This window comes from Callithrix jacchus, chromosome 4 (genome assembly GCF_049354715.1).
Source record: "Callithrix jacchus isolate 240 chromosome 4, calJac240_pri, whole genome shotgun sequence".
Lineage (NCBI taxonomy): Eukaryota > Metazoa > Chordata > Mammalia > Primates > Cebidae > Callithrix > Callithrix jacchus.
The window spans coordinates 106,218,024-106,243,181 of record NC_133505.1 but is presented as its reverse complement, the minus strand read 5'-3'; the positions used below and the strand labels follow the sequence as shown (position 1 = coordinate 106,243,181).

Below are 25,158 nucleotides of genomic sequence, written 5' to 3'. Positions count from 1 at the left end.
GCCTGAGTGTTAGGGGCACATGTGGGACTCCCTAATGCACATGACTGTTCTCTTTGTGTTCTTCTGTTTTTATCCGTCACTTCCCTTTGTCAACATAAAGGTGATGAGATATAGCCTGTTTGCCATACGCAGAAAAGAGAGATAAGAATCTTGTATGATAGCTCATACCTTCTCTTTGACTTTCTCCTCCTGAGTGATTTAGGCTTTTACCACTGCTTCTCTTAGGATGACTCTCCCAAACCATCAATTCAATGTGAAATCCTGGAACTTTAGTGCTAAAAGCTGCCACTGAAATTGTCCTGTCTAACCTCCAAATGTTAAAGTTAAGGAAACTGAACATCTGAAATGGCAAATAATTTTCCAAGACTGTACAAAGAAGGGGCTAGTAAAATCAAGATTAGAACCTGCCTTGGCTCCCAATCTGGTGCTCCTTCCACATCTCCATATCCTCTCTAATGCCTCCTACAACATCTTGCCCTCTCCCCTTACTTTTATTTCTACAGCCGATTTTGTACTCCAAGTGGTTAAGTTTCACACAGCTGTGTAATACTTTCCTGGCTCATATCCCACCTGCATGCACAAAACCTGTCTAAGATAACCACTGCAGATTACGTGTTAAAAACCTATTTTAAAGTGCTCTACTTTTGTGCTTATTCTTTTTTTTTTTTTTTAATTTTTTATTGGATTTTAGGTTTTGGGGTACATGAGCAGAGCATGCAAGACAGTTGCGTAGGTACACACATGGCAGTGTGCTTTGCTTTTCTTCTCCCCTTCACCCACATTTGGCATTTCTCCCCAGGCTATCCCTCCCCCCTCCCCCTCCCACTGGCCTTCCCCTTTTCCCCCCAATAGACCCCATTGTTTAGTACTCCCCTTTCTGTGTCCATGTGTTCTCATTTTTCATCACCCACCTATGAGTGAGAATATGCGGTGTTTCATTTTCTGTTCTTGTGTCAGTTTGCTGAGGATGATGTTCATGTAGATTCATCCATGTCCCTACAAACGACACAAACTCATCATTTCTGATTGCTGCATCATATTCCATGGTGTATATGTGCCACATTTTTTTTGTGCTTATTCTAACTACAGCTTCTTCTTGCCTCAAATGAGGTCAAAGTAGATCGAACCCACCTTGACCACCTATCTCCAAAAGGCTACTCTGTCTCTCTCAGGCTCTAGGCCAAACCGACAGTTCCCGGTTCTTGGAATACTGCCCACATTTTTCCAGTTACTGCTCCCTCCTTCCATTTGGAATGGCCATCCAAAATCTCTGCCTGTCAATGTGCTCCTCAGCCTTTAAGACTCAGATTAGACGTCACCTCTTCCATGAAGCCATCGCTTAGGCTCCGAACTCTTCTTTCTGTGTTTTCCCATGATGTGTAATTCCTCTTTTACATACCATGTGAAAGTGTGGATACTAGTGTATATATTTTATCCTTTAAAGTAGATTTAAAATTTTTCTATGCCTGAGATTCTGTCCCATTCTTCTGCCTCTCCACCCCCTCCAACAGCACTTAACATAGTGCCTTGAATATGATCAATGTTCAGTGATATTAATTGAATGTTATACTATTTGGTCAAGGTCTGACCATAATATCTTTATTCTAGCTTAGAAAGTTAATTTTGATTTTGCAAACTGTATCTATTGCATCATGGCATCTTGGAATTAGAAACCAAAGACCAAGAAAGATATTTAAAATTGTAATAAAACATACGTAACAGAATATCGACCTTTTTTTTCTGTCCCTTATGCTTTATTGGTCACATCTAGGCCTGTGTGTGGCTGGATGGGCTTGGAGGAGGGTATCAATATTCACCAGCTCCCAGGGGGAGGCATGAGAAGACCTTGACCTAGCCTTCCAGGGTCCCAGACTGTGGACTTTGGAGGAGCAGGTCTGGCCTTTCCTGGGTCAGCACAGGGCACTCAGGTGGGGGCACTGGTGGGCAGCCAGCCCAGGCACCCAGGTAAGGGCACAGAATCACTATATTTCAGCTAGTCTAATTGTGTTTGGAGAAATATTCCTTGCTGTCATCCACATTGGGCTTAATTGTGTCACTGCCAGGCTTCCAGCCAGCAGGACCAACTTCCCTGTGCTCTTTCATGTACTGGAAGGCCTGGACCAGCAGCAGAGCCTCATCCATGGAGCATCCCACAGGCAACTCATGAACAGTGATCTGGGGAAGGACCCACTTGCCATCATTGATAAAGCAGCCTCTGTAGGCAATGTCTGCGTCTGTTTTCAGCATGTCATAATTCTCAGATAAGCTTTTGGTCACATCAACAAGCAGGGGGATGTTTGGAGGGCCAAGCCTCCCTCCTTCTGGAGGTTGTTGATCCAAGCCAGGTGGGTGAACTGAGAGTCCACAGAAATGCCCAGCACTTCACAGCCCAGCTTGCAGAAGTTCTTGGCATGGTCACTGAACAAGATGATCTCCATGGGGCACACAAAAGTGAAGTCCAGAGGGTAGAAAAAGAGGGCCATGTACCTCTCTTTGTAGTCCAACAGCTTCACCTCTCTGAAAGCACCATCCACTACGGCAGTGGCCTTGTAGTCAGGGGCGGGCTTTCCCATGCCTACGATTACAGAGGCCATGACTGAAAGCTGCGTGGGCAAAGGCTGGACATGTGGACAAACAGACTCGTGGACCCACATTCTCAGTGCCAAAACTGACCATCTTTACCATTATTTACAGGTAAAGTTCAATGGTATTAAATATATTCATATTGTTATGTAATTATCACTACTATCCATCTTCATAAATTTTTTCATTTTGCAAAACTGAAGCTCTATACCCATTAAACAATAATTCCCCATTCTCCTTTCCTCCCAGCCCCTGGGAATATTATAAGAACAACATATAAGTGAAATCATACAGTATTTGTCTTTTTATGCTGGCTTATTTCACTTAGCAATATTGTAGTATGTGTTAGTATTCTATTGTATATATAGGGAGAATATTATGTATATATAATACATATACAAAATATTCTTTCTCTCTCTCTCTCACACACACACACACACTCACACATACACACACACACACACACCATGTTTTGGTTAGCCATTTATCAATAAATGAACACTTGCCTTGCTTCCATTTTTGGCTATTGTAAATAATGTTGCTGTGATATAGATCCTGCTTTTAATTCTTTTGGGTATACACACAAAAGTGGAATGGATCATATGGTAGTTGTATTTTTAATTTTTTAAAGGAATCTCTATGCTCTTTTCTACAATTCTACATTAAAAAGCTGGATTCTACGCTGGGCACGGTGGCTCACGCCTATAATCCCAGCACTTTGGGAGGCGGAGGCAGGTTGATCACGAGGTCAGGGGTTCAAGACCAGCCTGGCCAAGACGGCAAAACCCCATCTCTATTAAAAATACAAAAAAAAAAAAAAAAGCCATGCATGGTGACAGGTGCCTGTAATTCCAGCTACTCAGGAGGCTGAGGATTGAAAAAAATTGCTTGAACCTGGGAGGCGGAGGTTGCAGTGAGCCGAGATCATGCCACTGCACTCCAGCCTGGGTGACAGAGTGAGACTCGGTCTCAAAAAAAAAAAAAGTTGAATTATTTTTTAAAATCTTCCAAAAGTCTAAGATGTAAGATAATTATCTGATGAATCACAGCTGGTGTTCAGAAGCCCATTCAGTGTAAAGCATATGACACACCAGCCTGTGGTTCCTGAATCTGACTGTGCATCAGAATCTTCACATCAGATAGTTGAAGCTAGAACCTCTGGGAACTTGGAATGACATAAAGCTCCTCCAATGCTTATAGTCATTGTCTGGCCATAAGTGAGGAGTCTTCTTGTGGATTATGAGTATGTCCACAAACGTGGACTGATGGTATTGGTGCAATTAATGTTTACTTAAATATATCTAGTCGTTTAAATAGATTCACATTTATGGACATACTTTGAGGTAACAATGTATGCCCTCAGGTAACTTCAGAGTGGTAGGGCAGATAACCTGGAGACAGGGAGATAGACTGTGGGGCTAGACCCAACAGGGAGGAAGTGAACGAGAAAACAGATAAGTGTGGAGGAAATCAGTAGCTACAGATTTGATTGGCCCTACGCATGGTAGTCAGGGAAGATGAGAGAAGTTGTAGCATAAAGGAAGATCTCAGAGTAAGCAAAGCTTGGAAACCAGGTAGTTGGGAAGGCAGTTGGCATCAAGGAAGTCCATCAGTAGGGGGCAAGAGCAAGGCAAAATAGGGGAGGGGGAAAAGATCCTAGGCCTAGAGAAAATGACATATTAGGCAGTTCACAAAATTAAAAAGAAATTAGGCACAAATGAACAACTAGGGCATAAAATAAAAACTAATATCAGAGGCAGCATCCCCTTATTCTACCATTTCTTCATTTTGTGATTCTTTCATCCATTCAATGGCAATGAATGTGGACCTACTTGGTGCTTGGCAATATGGGTCCAGACTGTTCTTGTGGAATCCCTTCATCTCTTTTGTTTAAGATAAGAAATAGTCAAAAAACTCCACCACAGAATGTCATTACTAACGAAATGTACACTGGTTGTTTCCCTTACTTTAAGTAGTGTGCATATGCATGTTTTCCAAAGAGACTGAGCCTGTAAATAAAAGTGGTCACTCTTTTCAGTAGGTTTCTTAATAATATTACTAAAGAGGCTTTCACTCTGTCAGTATTGTTTTGGATTCCAATTTTGCCAGTGCTTTCTTGATTAATTTAAGAAATGATTACCCAGCCAGTAGACTTTTTTTTTTCAGGATGTTCTTCTTTTTTTCCTCTTCTTTCTCCTGTGCTATACTTTATGAACTCTCATTGCTCATTAAATTAATGTGTGAGCAGGAGTTGGAAAAGTAAACTAAAATTAGTCATGTTTCCTAGTTTTTAGCAGCAGTGATATGATTTACTAGAGAAGGAAATTGGAACTGTGAACTAAAATTAAGGTTTTGAATTATCTGAAGATTTCATTCATCCTCGTTATTCCCAACCCTAGGGAAGTACTCTGTTCACCATGAGTAGGCAAAAAGTTTCATGCAAGAACATAGTCTAATTTTAATGCTTTTTGTGAATTCTGAACAAGCATAAATTGTGTTTATTTCTTGAAATTTAGGTTAGCAATCTTAATTTAAAATATGCTACCCATAATTTCATCATTTGTGTATTAGTTAATTAAACTGGTAATGTTATTAAAACAAAATTGTTTCAATTTAGTTTCGTGAATATATTTTTCATGACTAAAAACAGTTTTGTAGCTAATGTAGACATAGAGCATTCTTTGAATAGATAATCATCATTACCCAAATTAAGTAAGTGTTTGAGTGTCCTTTCAATCCTCTGATGGTACATTATTTCTAACTGTAACATGCCCTGATTTATCCGCCCCTCAGTAAATGACTTATTTTAATGCATCCATTATTCTTTCTGAAACTGTGTTCTTTTTTCTTCTTGCTTTGTTTTATCTTCATCATATCTTTGCTGTCAACTAGGTATTTAAGGTTATCACAACAAGAGGTATTGTAGAAGACATTCAATATATTGGAAACAGAGAGAGAATGATTTATTCTGCTGTCATCTTTATCTTATGCAAAAAGCCAACATAAAAATTCAACATACATGTTTTACAATAGCAAAACTCAATGTAAATGATAGAACTGGTACATCTTTCTCTCTCTAGTCTATTGTTTTCCAAAGTTGCTCTAAGAATGCCTAGTCCATAGGATGTTCCACATAAAAATGGTTCTGAGATAAGATGAGTTTGGAGAACGTTGCATTGCACACTCACCTTTGGAGATATCCAAGGCCCATCAGTATATTACAGGCTGAATAAACTTGCTGTAAATTAACTTGTATAACTTTATTCAAGTGTTTTCCACAGTTATTTAGACAGAGAATCATTTCCTCTCCTCTTGGAAGAAGTGTTCCAAAAATAAATGTTAAGAAACACTGATTTATTGTTTCCTGCTTAAAACACATTTACTTGTATCTGTGTCATTACTATATGTTAAGCGTGCAGCACAAAAAGAGCTGCCTTATAACTAGCAAAATATATGCTAGCTTTAAAATACAATGTAGGTTTGGAGTGCTGTCAACAAGATGACAGAATAGGAATTCTCAGCCCTCATCCTGCCACAGAAACACCAATTTAACAACGATATATGGACCCAAATATCTTTAGGAGAAGGTCAAAATTCACTTAAGAAGTTATAGTAACCAAGAGGAGCACAAAAACCAAAATGCCACATTGAAATGGGCAAGAAGAGCAATTTCACTTTGCTCACATCACTTCCTTCCTCAGGCATAATTCAGGGCCAAGAAAGGTTGATTCAGCTGACAACTCCTCTCTCAGAGGGAAAGAAAGGAGTATGCACCCAACATTCCCAGCCTTTTGGGATACTGAGAGACCTGTTTCTGTTCTACCTCACTGAAAGTGCTAAAGAAACCAGCATAGTTTTAACACCTGGTGGGCAAGACAGCTTACTGTAGCCAGCATGGTACTGCAAGACTGGGAGAATGCATACAGCCCTAACATTTCTTTCCCAGAAGATGAGGGAGAAGAATGAAGCATGCATCCAATGTCCTGGTCTTTTATTGCACTGCGCTAGGGAAAAGGGGTTGGCAGCTTTCTGTGGCCAGCATCGCTTCTTGTAATTGAGTGAAGGGGCACAACCTTAAATTTCTTTGTTGAGAGGAAGAGAGAGAAGTAGAGAATGCAATGCACATCTATAGAAAAGATTTGAGAGGCTCCTAGAATCTCTAATCAGGTTTACTGGTGAAGCTCTTTTCCTACTGTAGGCAGTCTTAAAAGATTGGAAGAGGTGGCTATTTCTCCAAATGTGCAGGCACCAACAAAAACTACAAAAAGCACCAAAAATTAGCAAAATATGATACAACCAAGGAACAAAATAATAAATATCTAGAACTGACCATAAAGAAATAGAGATATATGAATTTCTCAACAAAGAATTCACATTAATCATCTTAAAGAGGCTCAGTGAGTTACAAGAGAGCACAGACAACTAAATAAAATCAAGAAAATTATACACGAACAAAATGAGACTAACAACAATGAAATAAAACCATAAAAATGAACCAAATAGAAATTCTAGAGCTGAATAATACAATACCTAATATCTAAACTGAAAAATTCAAGAAATTAAATTGCAGACTTGATTAAACAGAAGAAGGAAGAAAAAAAAACTCAGGTCATTTGAAATTATCTAGAGAAACAAGGAAATATAGTAAAGAAAATCTGAGGACCTCTGAGACATCATCTAGCAAACTAGTTTGGGTACTATGTAAATTTTATAAGGAGGGAGAGAAAGGATTAGAAAGTTTATTTATTTATTTATTTATTTTATTTTTATTATTTTTTTAAACAATGTGATGTTTTGATATATGTATACATTGTGAAATGATTAAATCAAGTTAACAACTTTTTGTGGTAAGAACATTTAAGATCTTCATTCTTAATTTTGAAGTATACGTTACTATTAACTGCAGTCACCATACTGTACAAGAGCTCTCCAAAACTTATTCATCTGATTTTTTTTTTTAATGGATTGGAGGTTTCAGTGGGACGGGAGAATCACAAGGAATCGGGTGTTCAGAGGAATGTATTGAGTAGAGGTGAGGAACTAGGATGTTGAAAAGTAAAAACTGGAGAGAAGGAGAGGAAGAAAAAGAGGGAGAGAGAACAGGAATATTGCTTCATTCTAAAAATGGGTATTAATAATGGCCGATCAATATTTTGTGTATTTAAAATGGAGAACTCTATAAATATTTATTGAGTTTACTTGTTCCGGATCTGAGTTGAAGTCCTGGATATCCTTATTAATTTTCTGTCTCGTTGAGTCTAAATCTCATTATGGGTCTTATGTATCTGGGTATTAAGATCTCTTATTGTTGCATTGATCCTTTTACCACTGTATCTTTGTTGCTTTGAAAGCTATTTTATCAAATGTAAGAATTGCAACTCCTGCTTTTTGTTTATTTATTTATTTTTGCTCTCCATTTGGTTGGTAAATTTTTCTCCAACCCTTTGTTTTCAGTCTTTGTGTATCTTTGGATATACTGTTAGGTTTTGGCTGTATCTTTTGATTGGGGGATTTAGTCGATTTAAATTTAGGGTTACTGCCATTTGATGTTAACTGGCTATTTTATCCATTTGTTGATGTAAATTCTTCTTTATGTTGATGCTCTTTACTTTTTGGTATATTTTTAGAAAGGCTCATACTGGTTGTTCCTTTCTATGTATAATGCTTCTTTCAGAAGTTCTTGTAAAGCAGGCCTGGTGGTAATAAAATCTCTGAGTACTTGCTTGTTCATAAAAGATTTTATTTTTCCTTCAATTGCGAAGCTTAGTTTGGCAGGATATGAGATTCTAGGCTGAAAGTTCTGTTCTTTAAGTATGTTGAATATTGGCCCCCACTCTCTTCTGGCTTGTAGGGTTTCCGCTGAGAGATCTGCTGTAAGTCTAATAGGCTTCCCTTTATGGGTAATCTGGCCTTTCTCTCTGGCTGCCCTAAGTATTTTCTCCTTCATTTCGATCCTGGTGAATCTAGTGATTATGTGCCTTGGGGTTGCTCTTCCTGAGGAATATCTTTGTGGTGTTCTCTCTATTACCTGGGGTTGAATCGTGTCCTGCTTTGCTAGATTGGGAAAATTTTCCTGGATAATATCCTGAAAAGTATTTTCCAGCTTGGATTCATTCTCTCCATCACATTCAGGTACACCAATCAAACGTAGATTGGGTCTTTTCACATAGTCCCATATTTCTTGGAGACTTTGCTCATTCCTTTTCATCCTTTTTTCTCTATTCTTGTCTTGTCGTTTTATTTCATTAAGTTGGTCTTCGACCTCTGATATCCTTTCTTCTGCTTGATCCATTCTGCTATTTAAACTTGTGCATATTTCACTAAGTTCTCGTGTTGTATTTTTCAACTCCATTAGTTCATTTATATTCCTCTCTATATTGTCTATTCTTTTCAGGATTTCGTCAAACTTTTTTTCAAAGTTCTTAGTTTCTTTACATTGGATTAGAACAAGTTCTTTTAATTCCCAGAAGTTTCTTATCATCCACCTTCTGAAGCCTACTTCAGATAATGGAACACAGTCCTTTTCCATCAGGGCTTGTTCCATTGCTGATGAGGAACTGCAATCCCCTGTAGAGGGAGAGGGGTTCTGATTTTGGGTATGCTCTGCCTTCTTAGGCTGTTTTTTTCCCTTTATTATAAATTTATCCATCTGTCATCTTTACAATTACTGCCTTTCTAATTAGGTTTCTGAGTCAACGTCCAATTTATTGATTCCCAGTGCTGGGAGATCCAAGATGGCTGATCACTAATAGCTCAGGATTGTAGCTCCCAGTGAAAGCTCAGAGAATGAGAGGATGCCACACTTTCAGACGAATTTTCGTCACTCACGGACCAGCAGTTCTAGTGGAGGAGCCCCATGGGTCACCAGCATGACTCTAGTGGCCAGCGCAGCAGTTTTGCTGGCACCGTGGCGCTGCAGCTCTTCATGCAGAGTAAACGGGACTGGTTCCCTTACTGACCAGTGTTTGGAGCTCTGGGAAGGCAGAGCCACTTGTTGCAGACTCAAGAAGGAAGCCAGACCAGAGATTCCTGGGCAGAAGAACACGATCAGTCTTATCACTGCTATTTTGGCTGGCACAGTGGGTTGCTTGAATCCTAGAAAGTTTATTTAAAGAAATAATGTTGAAAACTTCCCAAATCTTGGGAGTTATGTGGAATTGCAGTTTCATCACATCTAAAAGATCAAAATAGGATGAAATCAACACCAAAATACATTAAAATCAAATTGCCAAACATCAAAGATAAGGAATTTTCAAAGCAGCAAGAGAAAAGTGATTTGTCACATAGAAGAGATCCTCGATAAGACCATCAGTGGACTTCTCAGCTGAAACATTGAAGGCCAGAAGAGAGGAGAATAATAGAGGAAAAAAAGTGCTGGGAAAAAAAAACAACAAAACGTCAACCAAGAATATTATAACCAGCAAACTGTCTTTCAGTAATGAAGGAGAAAGACTTTGCCAGACAAACAAAAGCTGAAGTTTATCTCCACTAAACCTGTGTCTCAAGAAATACTAAGAGGAATTCTTTTTCTTTTTTTTTTTTTTTGACAGAATCTCACCCTGTTGCCCAGGTTGGAGTGCAACAGTGCCATCCCTGCTCAATGTAACCTCCACCTTGTGGGTTCAAGTGATTCTTCTACCTCAGCCTCCAAAGTAGCTGGGATTATAGCTGTGCACCACCACACCCAGAATAGTTTTTGTATCTTTAGTAAAGATGAGGTTTCACCATGTTGACAATCTGATCTCATGATCCAGCCATCTTGGCCTCTCAAAGTGCTGGGATTACAGGTGTAAGCCACCACATCCAGCCAGGGAATTATTTAAATTGTAACAAAATGATGCTCAACAGCATCACAAGAGCATATGAAAGCATAAAACCCACGGGTGACAGTAAATATATAGATAAATACAGAATGTTATAATACTGTACAGTAAATATATAGATAAATACAGAATGTTATATTTTACTGTACACTTTCAATTGTAGTATAAATGTTAAAAGACAAAAGGATTAAGAATAAAATAAAATTTTATAATTATAAAAAGAATACTAAAGAAAAACTACAATTTTTTTCAATGCATATACAAAATTTAAAAATGTAAATTGTGACATAAATAACAAAGTGTGAATGGCTGGAGAAGCAAAAGTAGAATTTTTGTGTGTGACTGTAATTAAGTTATTATCAGTTTAAAACAGAATGGTACAACTATAAGATGTTCTATCTAGCCTCATGGTGACCACAAAGAAAATACCTATAGGCAATAACAGGAAGACTGGGAGAGATGGCTCATGCCTGTAATTCCTGCACTTTGTGAGCCCAATGTGGGAGGATGACTTAAGTCCATGAGTTTGAAACTAGTCTAAGGCAATATAGTGAAAGCCTATTTCTACAAAATAATTTTTAAAAAATTAGCCAGGGATGGTGGTGTACTCCTATATTTCCAGATACTTGGGAGGCTGAGGCAGAAAGATCAGGAAGATCAGGAAAAGCCCAGAAGTTTGAGGCTATTGTGAGCTTTGATTGCACCACTGCACTACAGACTGAGTGACAGAATGAAATCCTGTCTCTAAAAAAGAAAAGAAGCTAGAGGGAAGAAAGAGAAAGAAAGGAAAACATATTATTACTTAAAACAAATCAGTAAAGCACAAAGTAAGATAGCAAGAAAGGAAAAGAAGAACAAAAGAACTGCAAGATCAACAGAAAATAATAGGCAAAATGACAATAGTAAGTCTCTCCTATCAATAATTACCTTAAATGTTAATGTATTAACCACCCAAATCAAAAGAGATAGAGTTGCTGAATAAATACAAGAAGTAAAAACAAGATTCAACTATATGTCTACAAGACACTTATTTTAGATTTAAGGACACATACAGGCTGAATGTAAAAAGATATTCTATGCAAATAATAAATGAAAGCAGGGATGGCTATACCTATATCAGACAAAATACACATTAAGTCAAAATATAATGTAGATTTCCCATTAAATGGTATACACTAAAAGGAAAGGGAATGAAAGGGAAACTGGCTGGATGATATCTAACAAATAATGCCAGATGGTTAATATTAGTATGCCGAGGAAAAGTACATAAGTGAAATATTTCCTGTGCCTTTAGTGTCTTCTATCAATTATAAATCAAATTAATATGCCCTTAAAATTACTACTTGTTTCTTAATTAAAGGACAAGTACAGTCAGCACTCCATATCCAAGGGTTCTGCATCTATAGATTCAGCCAACTACTCATCAAAAATATTTGGGAAAAAAAACACAGAATACACATAGTAACAGTACAATAAAAAACTTATACAGATTTAAACAATATAGTATAACAACTATTGACATAGCATTTCCATTGTATTAGGTATTATAAGTAATCTAGAGAGGATTTAAAGTATGCGGGAGGATATTTGTAGTTTATCTGCACTTACTATGCTGTTTTACATAGGGACTTGAGCATTTGTAGATTTGGTATCTGCAGAGGATCCTGGAACCAGAACCCTGTGGATACTAAGGATATAAGAATTAATATCATTTCTATTTTTGACAAGATTAACTATTTTAAATTCTAGTATTTCTTTTTTAAAGATGGTTATTCTAGCCAGCAAATTTTTGATACTTACAACTAGAAAAAGAATAGTTGTTTCTTTTCTTTTGTTATTTCCTTAAATTGATATTATGTTTCAATGAAAATTTACTATTTTCTTCTTATACAACTGAGTTATTACTTTACATTGGACTAACATTTCCATGGGCCTTTGGGATATCAGAGAAAATAGCATGGGAGGGACAAGCATCATTATCCACATATTTCTATCCCATATTTGCTCTTCTGAGTTAACAACCCCTTTTAGCTTCTCATCAAGTTTTCACATTGCAAGAGCTAAAGCAACAAGAAGCAAGTGGACTTCAAAACGCCTGGCCCCAAATAGGAGCTTGGAAAATAAATTAATTTTGAATGTAAAAGCTAGATGTCACCTCAGAAATAATCCAATTCAAGGGCTCTCAATGCTGAGTGCAGCATAGAAACACACAGACAGCTTTGAAACAAATAAACCAGCAAGCAAACAAACAAATGACTAATTGTTGAGGGTGCAGTACACACAGATTCATATTAATTAGTCTGTCGTGGAATCTGGATTCTGAGACTTAATATTTTTAAAAAATTCTCCAATGGTGAGGAAAGGGAGAATTAAAAGAGAAGTTAAGGTTGGTAACAACTAATCCTCTCAAACTCTATCACATTCTGAGTGAGGAATTTCTTGAGCAAGTAAGTAATTTGCTTGTTTACTGTTGCAAAACTGATTAGTTCATTTGAATTAGGAAACAGATCTTATTCTTAACCTGAGCACTTTCCATCATATAGAGTTGCCTTTCCCCACCATTCTCCTTTGCTGCATGAATTTTTTTCATGGACAAGTCATAAAACTTCTTTGATGTTCACATTTTGCCTTACCTGGTCAATGGTACCAAATGGGACCATTTAAGGATCAAATAATAACTATTAAACATGCCTGTGCACATGTATATGGCACTGCTGATATATTACAAATGATCCAAGCTACATTGTTCATTTACACTAATTAATAGAATGTTTCCCATCAGCTTTTACTTGAAGAAGTGTTTTCCCAATTTTTATTTGAAATCAAAGACCATCTTTCAGCATGTCATTTACTCCCAGATTCAGTCTCTTTGCTGAAGCTACCGAGTCATTTTCAACATCCAACTCACTCTGGGACATAATCCCTTCTTAGTGACTTTACAAAAAATAATAATAATAATAATTCTTAAATAAGTGCACTAGCACCATTTTTGTTGCACTATAAAGTAAGAAGTGAAAGTAAGAGAAAGTACTTTCTCCACACTGGAGTCCCCACAGAGACCCAGTCAGCAGCCTGGCTCCTTTGGAATGGCATACCTGCCTCCTATGCCTGCTGAGTCCATTCCCCTTTGAGCCCCCACCTCACACAGCAGATTCTACACCTGGGCAGCTGTTCCCTCTACTCCAATGGAGGCTTCTTTATCAGTGGCTCTGCTTTACACTCAGAAAGGCTGCAGGAAGAGGATGAAGGTGAGCTACCCAAATGATTGAGTGTCAGGACTGCTAGCATGTCTCCACAGAGATGAGTTACATTGCCTCAGTGCTAGAACTCCAGGTGGTTCTTGGGGTGCTCTTTAGAGTTCCACCATCATTTGAGGTCAATAGAGATAGATGGGTTGTTGAGGAGGTGGTACTCTAAACTCCAACTCAAGGAAAAATGTCTTACCAGTCCCTGGGCACACTGACCAAGGGGCTGCCATGATTCCTAGGCCATCAAGATTTAACTTGATGTCCCACTGGAAATTGCAGGGCTGGCTGCCTGGCCCTCATTACTATGAGTAATCAAAGTTGGAAGTATGTCAGAGGGCTTCTATGGGCTTTGCTTTTCACCTACCATAAGGTGATGACAGTTTGCAGGACAATTATTTCATGGAAGGTCCCTAGAACGTGCTGATATAAGCAGCAAACACCAGCCTGTCTAAATCAATCATGTCACCGTTTCAGCCTAATTGCTAGAATTGGTGCTCAGACTAAGTAAGTTAGTAAATACCAGAAAGTAAGTTTTATTGCAAAACAGATTGCAGTTCCAGTAAAGTTGTTGTATACGAACAGAAACATGCTGCTTACAGATGTCCTTCAGCCCCAATCCTAAGTAATATATATTACCAAATGAAGGGGAAGGAGTCCACAAGTGGCAAGGTGTCCCCAAGTGGCAAAAACAGATGCTCCTAGCAAAGCATCACAAATCAAAAGCAACCTAAATATTCACAAGAGGTATGCCATGATTGGGTGGAATAAAATTGGACAGGCCCAATTTTTAAAACTGCCTTAAGCAACTGTCTTATCCAGGGGGCAAAAAACTGTCTTCATTTTTAATTCAATGCCTGTTTGCCTGGCATAGAGCAGACAACCAATAATGTGAATTAAATGAATTCTGTAGATACGAAGGGGAAAGTACCCATTTCAAAGAGCTTTCTTTTTTCATATATATATATATATATATATAATTGCATTTTAGGTTTTGGGGTACATGTGAAGAACATGCAAGATTGTTGCATAGGTACATACATGGCAATGTGGTTTGCTGCCTTCCTCCCCATCACCTATATCTGGCATTTCTCCCCATGTTATCCCTCCCAACTCCCCAACCCCCACTGTCCCTCCCCTAGTTCCCCCCTACAGACCCCAGTGTGTGATGCTCCCCTCCCTGTGTCCATGTGTTCTCATTGTTCAACACCCGCCTATGAGTGAAAACATGTGGTGTTTAATTTTCTGTTCTTGTATCAGTTTGCTGAGAATGATGGTTTCCAGGTTCATCCATGTCCCTACAAAGGACATGAACTCATTGTTTTTGATGGCTGCATGGTATTCCATGGTGTATCTGTTCCACATTTTCCCTGTCCAGTCTATCATTGATGGGCATTTGGGTTGGTTCCAAGTTTTTGCTATTGTAAACTGTGCAGCAAGGAACATTCGTGTGCATGTGTCCTTATAATAGAACGATTTATAATCCTTGGGATATATACCCAGTAATGGGATTGCTGGGTCAAATGGAATTTCTATTTCTAGGTCCTTGAGGAATTGCCACACTATCTTCCACAATGGTTGAACTAATTTACACTCCCACCAACAGTGTAAAAGTGTTTCTATTTCTCCACATCCTCTCCAGTATCTGTTGTCTCCAGATTTTTTAACGATCACCATTCTAACTGGTGTGAGATGGTATCTCAATGTAGTTTTGATTTGCATTTCTCTAATGACCAGTGATGATGAGAATTTTTTCATGTTTGTTGGCATCATAGATGTCTTATTTTGAAAAGTGTCTGTTCATATCCTTCACCCACTTTTGAATGGGCTTGTTTGTTTTTTTCTTGTAAATCTGTTTTAGTTATTTATAGATTCCGGATATCAGTCCTTTGTCAGATGGGTAGATTGCAAACATTTTTTCCCATTCTGTTGGTTGCTGATTCACTCTAATGATTGTTTCTTTTGCTGTGCAGAAGCTCTGGAGTTTAATTAGGTCCCATTTGTCTATTTTGGCTTTTGTTGCCACCAGCACTTTTGGTGTTTTAGTCATGGAGTCCTTGCCTATGCATATGTCCTGAATGGTTTTGCCTAGGTTTTGTTCTAGGGTTTGTATGGTGTTAGGTCTTATGTTTAAGGCTTTCTATCATCCTTTATACTGAGTTCTCTGATTCCAAAGTATAAGGAAGCAAGTCCTGTTACTATTAGGGGAAAAATGTCATGGTTTTACTATAGGAAATTGAATCAAATTTCCCAAACTTATATTCAATTTATTTAATACAAAACAGTTACCCTGATCTTTTCTCCATTTATTCCCTAATTTCTTCTTCTCAGATAAGGGAAGGTAATGGTTTATTGAAGCTGAGAGTCTGCTAGGCCTTTTATCTTCAGGCTATAAGCCTGAGGCATGTAACTGTATCTCATACTTAGGCATATAACTGTATCTCCTACCTAGCATAATATATATTCAATAGATAGTTGCATAATCATGACTTATGTAATGGTCTTACCAATGAGGTCACTGTCAGCCAATAAATCTTTTTTTTGATTCATGACTTTATATTCTGAACATTTTTTTTCATCTGTACAGATGGGCTTTATTTCTTTACTAATTTAGTATCCACTTCTCTCTTCTAGTCCTCTCCTTCTCCTCTGCCTCCCACCACAGTTTATGGTTCCATGTCTGGTTGCTTTTGGGGAAATTGTTGCTTACCTAATTTATACGATTCCAGAGCTAGTGATAAAAATCTGTAGCTAAATTTGAAAACTTAAAAATAAAATGCTTGAAAAATGTAATAAATGTCCTTTTCTCCAACATTATTTTTGAAAAAAAAAAAGTGTGTGTGTGTTTTTTTAAATGAACCTCAAGTGTACCAAATTGGACTGATCCAAATTCTTAGCTTAAGACATATTATCACAATTGGTTCATGTACAGTCACATTTTTAAAAACATCTTATTTAGTTGGTTATAAACACAATGAACCCTTTTGAACACATTGCCTGACACAAACACTAGAACATTGCCAGTGGCTTAAATAGATTAGCATATGTGTTCCAGTTCCCCTTCCAGCAATGCACAGGAGCCAGTATCCTGAAGCTTGTCTTTATCTACCATACCCATGCTTTATAAAATGTGATTTTAATCACATTTATGCCTAAATGATAGTTTAATTGCTTTTTCAAAAACTTCTTGGAAAGGATATTCTGTTGACCAAGGTTCTACAGCTCTTGACTTTCTCACTCAGTAATACCATCCTACGATTATTCATGAATCTCCTTTTGTCACAAAATAAAAAATTTGTTGTTCAATTCAGAAAAGAAACAAAAGAAAAGAAAGAAAGAAAAAGAAAGGAAGAAAATGCTTATACATTCTCTCATATAATGGTATGACTCTAAATTTAGGTTATATTAAACCAGGCAACATCACCTGCAGAATAATAAATCAAAAGTAAAACATCAGAATTGATTCATTCATTCTCAGTAATTTCAAGTAAGACTAACACAAGAATAACTAACCCATTAAGATTCATCTATGTGTCATGTTGTTCAGTAATACTTTCCATCATTTGTTAAATAAGGTAGAGTGACAAAAATAGTTTACATTAATCTATGCTGAAATTTACTGTGCATCTCTTCAATATAATATTTAATAATTCAATTAAAATAATGATTCTAACTGTTTCTTTTAGCTTCATATCTGTTTTTTCAGCTCACGTAAATAAATCTAAAAAAGATATTTCTCCTAGCATTTTTGGTGCAAACAAGCCCTCAAATTTTCTAGGTAGATTTTCTAGGCTCAAATTATAGCAACTCCAGATTAAACTCCCTGGACTCTTTTGGGGCCGCTCACAGGAACCGAGTCTTTGAATTATCAGAGATTCAACCTTTGCTTTTTTTTTTGAGACAACAGTCTTACTCTGTTGCCCAGGCTGGAGTGCAGTGGCATCATCTGGGCTCACTGCAACCTCCACCTCTGCAGTTCAAACTACTCTCCTGCTTCAGCCTTTAGGGTAACTGGGACCACAGGTACATGCCACCAAGCCAGGCTAACATTTTTTATTTTTATCAGAGACAGGATTTCACCATGTTGTCCAGGCTGGTCTCAAATTCCTGGCCTCAAGTAATCTACTCACTCGGCCTCCCAAAGTACTGAGATGACAGACATGAGCCACTACACCCAGCCTCAACCATTAATAATGTAAGCCTGTTCTCTCACACAGTAGTTGTCAACTCACCACTAAGCTGCAGCATCAAATCCAATCGGGCCATGGAGGGCCACTCTGCAAGCCCAGGGAGAGCCAGATAGCACCTTGTTCTCCAGCTGGAAGATTTGGACTCTCATGCACCATATCACTCCTGCCAGGCAATTTGCACAGCAGCATGGAGTCCTGGTTACCAAAAAGAAGGAAAAAAAAAAGAAAAAGAAAGGTCTTTTGTATATACTCCAAAGCTGATGTCAATGTTCTGGCGGTATGAGAGCTGCATCTGAGACATCAGAAGTAAAAATTACAGGAGGAATTGCTGGAAAAATCCAGACTCCAGTTCTTGTCCTATAATAGTAGAAAGGAAATGTTAAGCAGAGGCTATAATTCTAACAAAAGAGGGAAGGTTTCTATGTTTCCCATAGCCTTAATGACAATGTGTAGCTAAGGAAGCAACTTTAGGTGAATTTCTTTAGTTATACAATTACATACTTCTTGAGTGTTTAGACAACACACCTGCTTATCACTCAGCATTCTAGTGGAAGCTGGAGAGGACACAAAAAGAAAAAGGGAAACTTACATTTATTATACATCCGCCACTGTGCTAGATATTTTCTCTTTTATAGATGAGGTAACTGGGGCTTAGACAAGTTAGCCAATTGCCATGCTTTGTAGTGCCAGAACCAGGTCTCAGTGCAAAGCCTGTATTCTTTTCATAATAGCATTGCTTACCAGTAAAAAAAAATTTGGAATCTAATTGAGAAGAAAGGCACAAGAATAAAAGAAGCATGGTGTGTCCATTGATAACCAAGGAAGTTGGACTGGAGGAAAACTGTCATCAGAGTGAAGGGAAAGAGATGGAATCCTTAGAGAAAGACACATAACCAGTGTTCAAGCTCAGGCTAGTAGTCATTAGGAAATAGTATAGAGGCTTGAGTAGGATAGTTTTATTAGAGATAGGATTACAGAAGCTGATCTGATTACAGTGGTCGATTTGATAGTGGTGGTCATAAGAATGGAGAGAAGTATCCCACAGGAGACCCTATTTTTGAATCTGAACAGCATGGCTAGAACATAACATATGGCAAATAAAAGTCTCTGGAATGATGGAGATATTGTAAAAGAATGAATGACCAAACACAATTTAAAAATATATAGTAATTCCAAAAGACAGAGAAATTATCTTGCTGTTGAAGGAATGGAAAATAATAAAACCAGCTAACAGGCACTGTTAGCTGTTAGCTAGCCCAGCTCAAAGTACTTTTATATACATTAACTAAATTAATATCCATAACAGCATGAGAGGTAGATAGTATTACTATTCTCATTTTACAGGTGAGAAAACCAAAGCATGGGGAAATTTATAATTTGCTCTGATTTCATGCAGTTAGCGAGAATTAGAACCAGGTGGTCTAGGTGTAGTTTCCATCTTAACTTCCATGTTCAAGACTTCATATATGAACACCAGGGTAGAGAAAGTCTCTCTCCTTTTGATGGGCTCCCAATGTATTATGGAAACTCAGAAGGGGGTTAGATTTTATAAAGAGGTACAAGATATACAGGTTATATGTTGACATGCTATGGATATGTAATATAAGTGAAATATTCTAGGGACATATTCAAAGAGTGTGTTACTGCAGCCGGCCTAGGGCTGGGCACTAGTAAAAGACACTAGGTAACTGAAGCCCATTCCTCCATCCTCCCATTGACTAGAGACCTTACAAAGCTTGCTTATAGATTATGAAACACATTGCACAAGCTACAGTTTTGTGAATGCTTTGAACTGACCTCTAGTTTTGTTTATATGTTTGTCATCCCCAGCTAAATTTTAAGATCTTCAAAGACAGAATCTGTTCCTTTGCTCTTTTTTGGTATTCTCAGTGTCTATCACCAACCTATACACAGAGCTGGTAGTTAATAAATTCTTTTCTAACATACAAAATGATTTTGGAGCATAACCTGGGAAAAGACTGTTTTTAATTATACAACAGCAACTCACCACACAGCTGCTGTTTAACCATTCTATCCTCATCCCCCTGCTGGTTGGAACAGTTGCAGTTAGAAAGAGGACATAGGAGAGAGTGGAATTTCAAAAATTGTGTAGAATATAATTATTTTGAATTCCTTTTCAGGCAATTTTAGATCTTCATTTCTTTGAGATCAGTTACTAAAATATTATAGTGTTCCTTTAGTGGTGTCATGCTTCCTGGCTTTTTCATGGTTCTTATGGCTTTACATTTGATGTCTGCACATTTGATAGAATGGTCACATTTCCCAGACTTTACAGTCTGGCTTCAGTGGCGAAAACTTTTACCTGCAGGTAAATGTGTGGGTATTTTGGATGGGGGTACTGCAGCTTTGGTTCTGAGTGGGCAGCTGCAGCAGAGTAGTCTCTGTACAGCTTTATTAACTGAAGTCAGCACTGGCAAAGATTGCAGGTGTTTGTGACAGCAGCAATGGTAGCATGAGCTGTTGGGAGTCTTTGTGGTAAAGATTGGTTGGGTTTTTCTTTTCTTTCTTTTTTTTTTTTAAAACAGAAAATTCTAGCCAAGGAAATCCTTCTTGGCACTGGATCTGACATGGCTCACAGGTAGCCATGGCTGTACCAGGTTCCAGGGGGTAGTTTCTCAGAGTAGCTGCCAAGCTGGGGTCCTAGGCTCAGGAGCTTAAAGAACCACTGTGGTACCTGGGTCCCAAGGCATGGGTAAACTTTCCAGGGCACAGGCATATGCAGATCCCTCATAGATCATTTTTTATCATTCTTCATGTATTATGATTCAACCTAGAATGCTCTCTTAGCCATCTAAGTTTCTCTCCTCTTAGTTTTTTTCTTTACTTACATCAATCATAGCAAATAACATAAAAAATAGCTAGGGTTTCATGGTAACTCTAATTCAGTCACTTGATTCTGATCACCAACATGTTTTCTGGAGGGTGAAAAAGAGTTTTGTGAGCAGCAGGGAAATCAATGTTCTCACTTCACGAGAAACTCTGGCCTGCTCCTGCATAGCTGCATGGCACCAAGATTTCAGGAGAAGAACTTTTTGACTCCTACAAATGGGTCTTGACTTTCAGTAACAAGGGGTTAATTTAGACAGACATCAGAAACCAATTCAGGCCCCCAGTGAGCAAAAGAGAGCCAAGAAAGACTTAAGAACCAGCAGTTCCTTCTGCAGAATGCTGTTTCTGGTGTTCTACCAGTCTGTTTTTCTGTTGTGTTTTCTACTTTTTAATTTGCCCTTCTGCTCAAGCATCCTACAGTCAATATGAATGAAAGACTTTTTAAAATGTTTTCTTAAATAAACATTTTATAAGATAGTACATATGCCTTCTGCACCTTAAAGAGCTTTACAAATCTGTAGGCTTTGAGCATGCACACTAACAGCGGTAAAGAATGAACAGGCTCTTTGCCATTCTCCCCAGCACACACCTTTTCTGATACCCCTCAGCTTATACCTACAGCCACTATGGATGTGTGTAAAATAGAGCACAGAGCTTCTAAAATAGACTGTGCAAAGCAATGAGTACTGAGTAATGGTATTAGGAAAAGAAGGAGGAAGAGTATGAGTGTAACATTGCCCAGGTACATCTGTCGAAAATACATGTGTTTCATTTATGAACTGTGTCTTCTAGTGAACTGCCACTGCATGAATGCTGTTCCTTTTTAGTGTGTATATTTTCTATAGTCTAATGTTTGAAAGGGATTTAAAAAAACATATTATCAAAAAGGAAATAATATGCTACTTACTCAAGCATACCTCTAGACCAAAGGATGGAGCAAAACAACCCTTTTTTCCTCTGAAATTGCTTATTATGCTATTCTGATGTCACCTCAGCTCATTGTCAAGGATTCTCCTGTCTCTTTTTTTCCCCATCTCCATCCCTTTTATCTGACTATACTTTCATTCCTCTAGCCCCATTCCTAGGTACTGGATTCCAATCATGTTTTTCTATCTAGATTCCCCATCATCTTCTCATAGAACTAGGGAGAGTGAGGGAAAGTGGGAGGGCTTTAAGTTCTTCAGTTACTTTAAAGTAAAATGTTTATTAGGTAAACACACTTCTACCTCTTGTAATATAAACTACTTCGTTCAACATAATGCCAGGGTATTATTATTGTATAGTCCCTTTTCTCTGCTCTGTCAAACATCTTCTTCTGTTGCTCTGGTTTGACATAGGCAAAGCTCAAGGAGAAGAATGACTCAGATCCTTTCCCCCACAAAGAAAGTGCAGAAGTGGGAGGAAAGCCCTTCCTATCTGATGTACTCTGAATTCCAGCGCAAGTGTTTCATTAAATCTCACCAAATAAGATAATTTTCACAATAGTTAGAAAGTTCAGGTTGCAAAGCCTTTCCTGTTTGTTAATGCTGAGAAGACATGTAATGTACTAGTTACACTAAACAGATTATTTGGTCAAGATGGTAGAAAAATGGAATTGGGGCAGTGACTGAAAGTGTCAATAGCCAATGACAGAAGCCATGGGCAACTCTGCTTTCTTGGGATTTTAGGCTTTGCTGCTGAGCAGTTTTCCTGCCTTTTACTGTGGACCACATTTGTAAATTCCTGTGCAGTACCAGAAACTCAATAGTCATTAACTTCTTAATCAGTAGACGATAATCTTTACAAATGTGAAGGCTCTTTGGAATTAAGGGCAGTTATACCAAATTAGGGAATATATCAACAAGCAAAAGTTGTATTAGAACAAACACTCTTGAAAATATTAGTTTCTAAATATCCTGTGTTTTTCCTAAGTCATAAAATTGTGCCATTTTCTTTTTCAGGAGACACATTCAGAAATAAATGTGTCTCTAAAGTAAATACCGCCTGTGAAGCTAGAAATACAAACCAAATCATCCTCTTTTTCCAGAGTCTCAAGGGGCTGAGGCAATATCAGTAATGGAGATGCTCAGATATGGGCAAGACGTACATTTAACAAGTCCTATGAAGGAAAGCTTGTTTGCTGTGTCACTATGCTCCTCAAAGTCAACTGGGATGATGGCAAAGGGCATCTGCCTTGCAATTCTGTATGTTAGTGCAGAAAAACATCTTCATTGGTCAGAATTACTCACTTGATTCAAGGAAGTTTTCAAAACATTTCTAAATATCGTAATTCACCATTATAGACACCGTGTTATTATAGAAAAGTATTAAGATATAACAAGAGGTCAAACTGTCCTGTGTTAAACATGTCATAACAACAGAGAAAATGTTGCAGTAACCTGACCTTTTTGTTTTCAAATGAAAATCAAATATAAGCTTTTTCTGTTACATTAGCAATCATGTAATTCTCTAAAGGTAGCTTTTACAACATGAGAGGATTCAACATTTTCTAGTATATACTATGAATATTCCTAAATTAAATCTTTTCTTTTTATGAATAGAATGACATTTAGTCTTTCTGAAAAGTGCTGCTTTGGGGACTAATGACTAGGATGGGCATGTATCGGTTGGCCAGTTTGTATAGAGAAAATATTCAATTTAGTATGCATTTCTTGGCTAAGTATTTTTGGCCACCTACTATGTGCTGAACAGAGTGGAGAGAAGAAATGAGTAAAGGACTCAGGGGATGTCTTTTATAGTGAGACAGCCAGGTGGGAAGGGGGTCCTCACAGAAACTCCAACCAGCCTGCGCACTGGGAGGAGTGTGCATTTGGATGGAGCCGCAGAAGGTCTACGCTGTTTGCAGTGGGGAGTAGTCTGGCCCCTCCTCTCCCTGGGTGAAAACTGGAATTCATGCTGTGAGGCAGGAAGCACACTAGCAGAACCCTGGCTCTGTGGAGAATCCCTGATTCCCTATTTTTGTTTTTGTTTTTCCTTTTCGCTCAATAAATCCCATTATTCTCACTCTTCAAATTGTCTACGAGTCTAATCTTTTGTGGTCGTGTGACAAGGACCCTGTCTTTAGCCAAATGAAGGGAAAGTCCCTCAGTAATAGGAATGTAATCTTGTTGGAAATAATAAATGGTCTGGTAGATATTGCAATGAAGAGAGGAGGTATGTTAAGGTAGACCCTGAATGTGGCAAGAAGATAAGGAGGCCATCCTGAATGATATATCAGAGGGCAAGAGAGCATGGCAGATGATAGGACACAGTGAAGAGCCTTGAAAAATGAGGTCCCCATGAGGAGGAGTCACATGATAAGAAGTTTTAATCCTAGAAACAGGGATTTTTCAATTGATCTTCATAGTAGGTTTTTCAATTGGTGAAATGAATCATGCCTCTTGGTAGCAGTAGCATGTAGAATAATAGACTCAAAGAAAGAGCATCTGCAAACATGAAAAGTTAGAGGAGGATATTCATAGTAATACACCCATTAAGTGATTAAGGTCTAGGGTAGAGTCCATGTAACCAGAAAGAAAAAATAAAACTGAGAACATGAGACAAGGACCGATTTGACAGGATTTGAAGAAAATAAAGTGCTGAAGATTAGGTCCCAGCACTGTGTCTGCCAGAGTTAATATTCAGTGGATGGTGTTGGAACGGGTGGCTAATAAGTAAATCTCAGGTTCTAAGTCTAGGTGACTAAAATATTGATAGACAAGAACATCATAAGCATCTTCAAATAGGCTCAACTGTCTCAGAAACTACACAAAATTGACACTGTGACTACTCAGGTCATTTCATTTAATTCAGTATATCCAGTTTTTAAAAAACCAAACTGGTATGCAGAAGAGCCAGCTAGGTTTTGAATATTTTCTTTTTTGTATAGTAGTTTTTGATGTCGTGGATACCCATATTAATAAATGCAAAAAGAGGAAACTTATTAGGGTTTGTGGAAAGTGCTAACCTTTCCTATATTTTCTTTAATTACAGAAAGATCGTTGGTTTATCTGACTATATGTCCAATTAGTAAATGTTTTTCATAGGTTCATTTGCTAATGCCAAAAATAAAAAGAACTTTTCAAAGAACATCATGCCATTTTTCTTAAACTCAATAAGCTGTTTCTGCCAGGGAAGTCCTGCTCAACTTTCACCAGCCTTCTGAATGGCTGTCATTCCCTTCTCCCCTCCTGATCCTGGCTTACAAACACTTTTTTATTGTTATTACCTTGGCTCAAAGTTTCCATAATAGCTTAAGCATAAGGACATAGAAATTAGAGCAATGGTCACAACAGAACAACATTGCTGGAATGAAGGACTGGAAATGCTAGTTTATGAGAAACAAGCAGACACAATGAATTGTATTAAACCAGAAGTCACAGGTTATGACCTCATTCTTATAACTCTATGCTCTGTTTTATTTTTAAGTCTATAAACTTTCAATATTTCCTTGCAAGGGAGTGCTTTCATATGAAAGTCAAAACAAGC

At 37.9% G+C, this 25,158-nt stretch overlaps 1 protein-coding gene and 1 pseudogene across 1 annotated transcript in view; one reads left to right on the top strand and one right to left on the bottom strand.

Moving 5' to 3' along the window:
• Nucleotides 1-1,998: 1,998 nt before the first annotated feature.
• On the bottom strand, nucleotides 1,999-2,573 carry LOC100397737 (peroxiredoxin-2 pseudogene; annotated as a pseudogene).
• A 19-nt stretch (nucleotides 2,574-2,592) lies between these two features.
• Nucleotides 2,593-25,158, top strand: part of LOC100388316 (collagen alpha-1(I) chain-like) — a 108,827-nt gene continuing 86,261 nt past the window's right edge. The window contains 1 exon segment of the mRNA XM_078370894.1: nucleotides 2,593-2,707. Coding sequence (XP_078227020.1) covers nucleotides 2,593-2,707 — 115 coding nt within the window.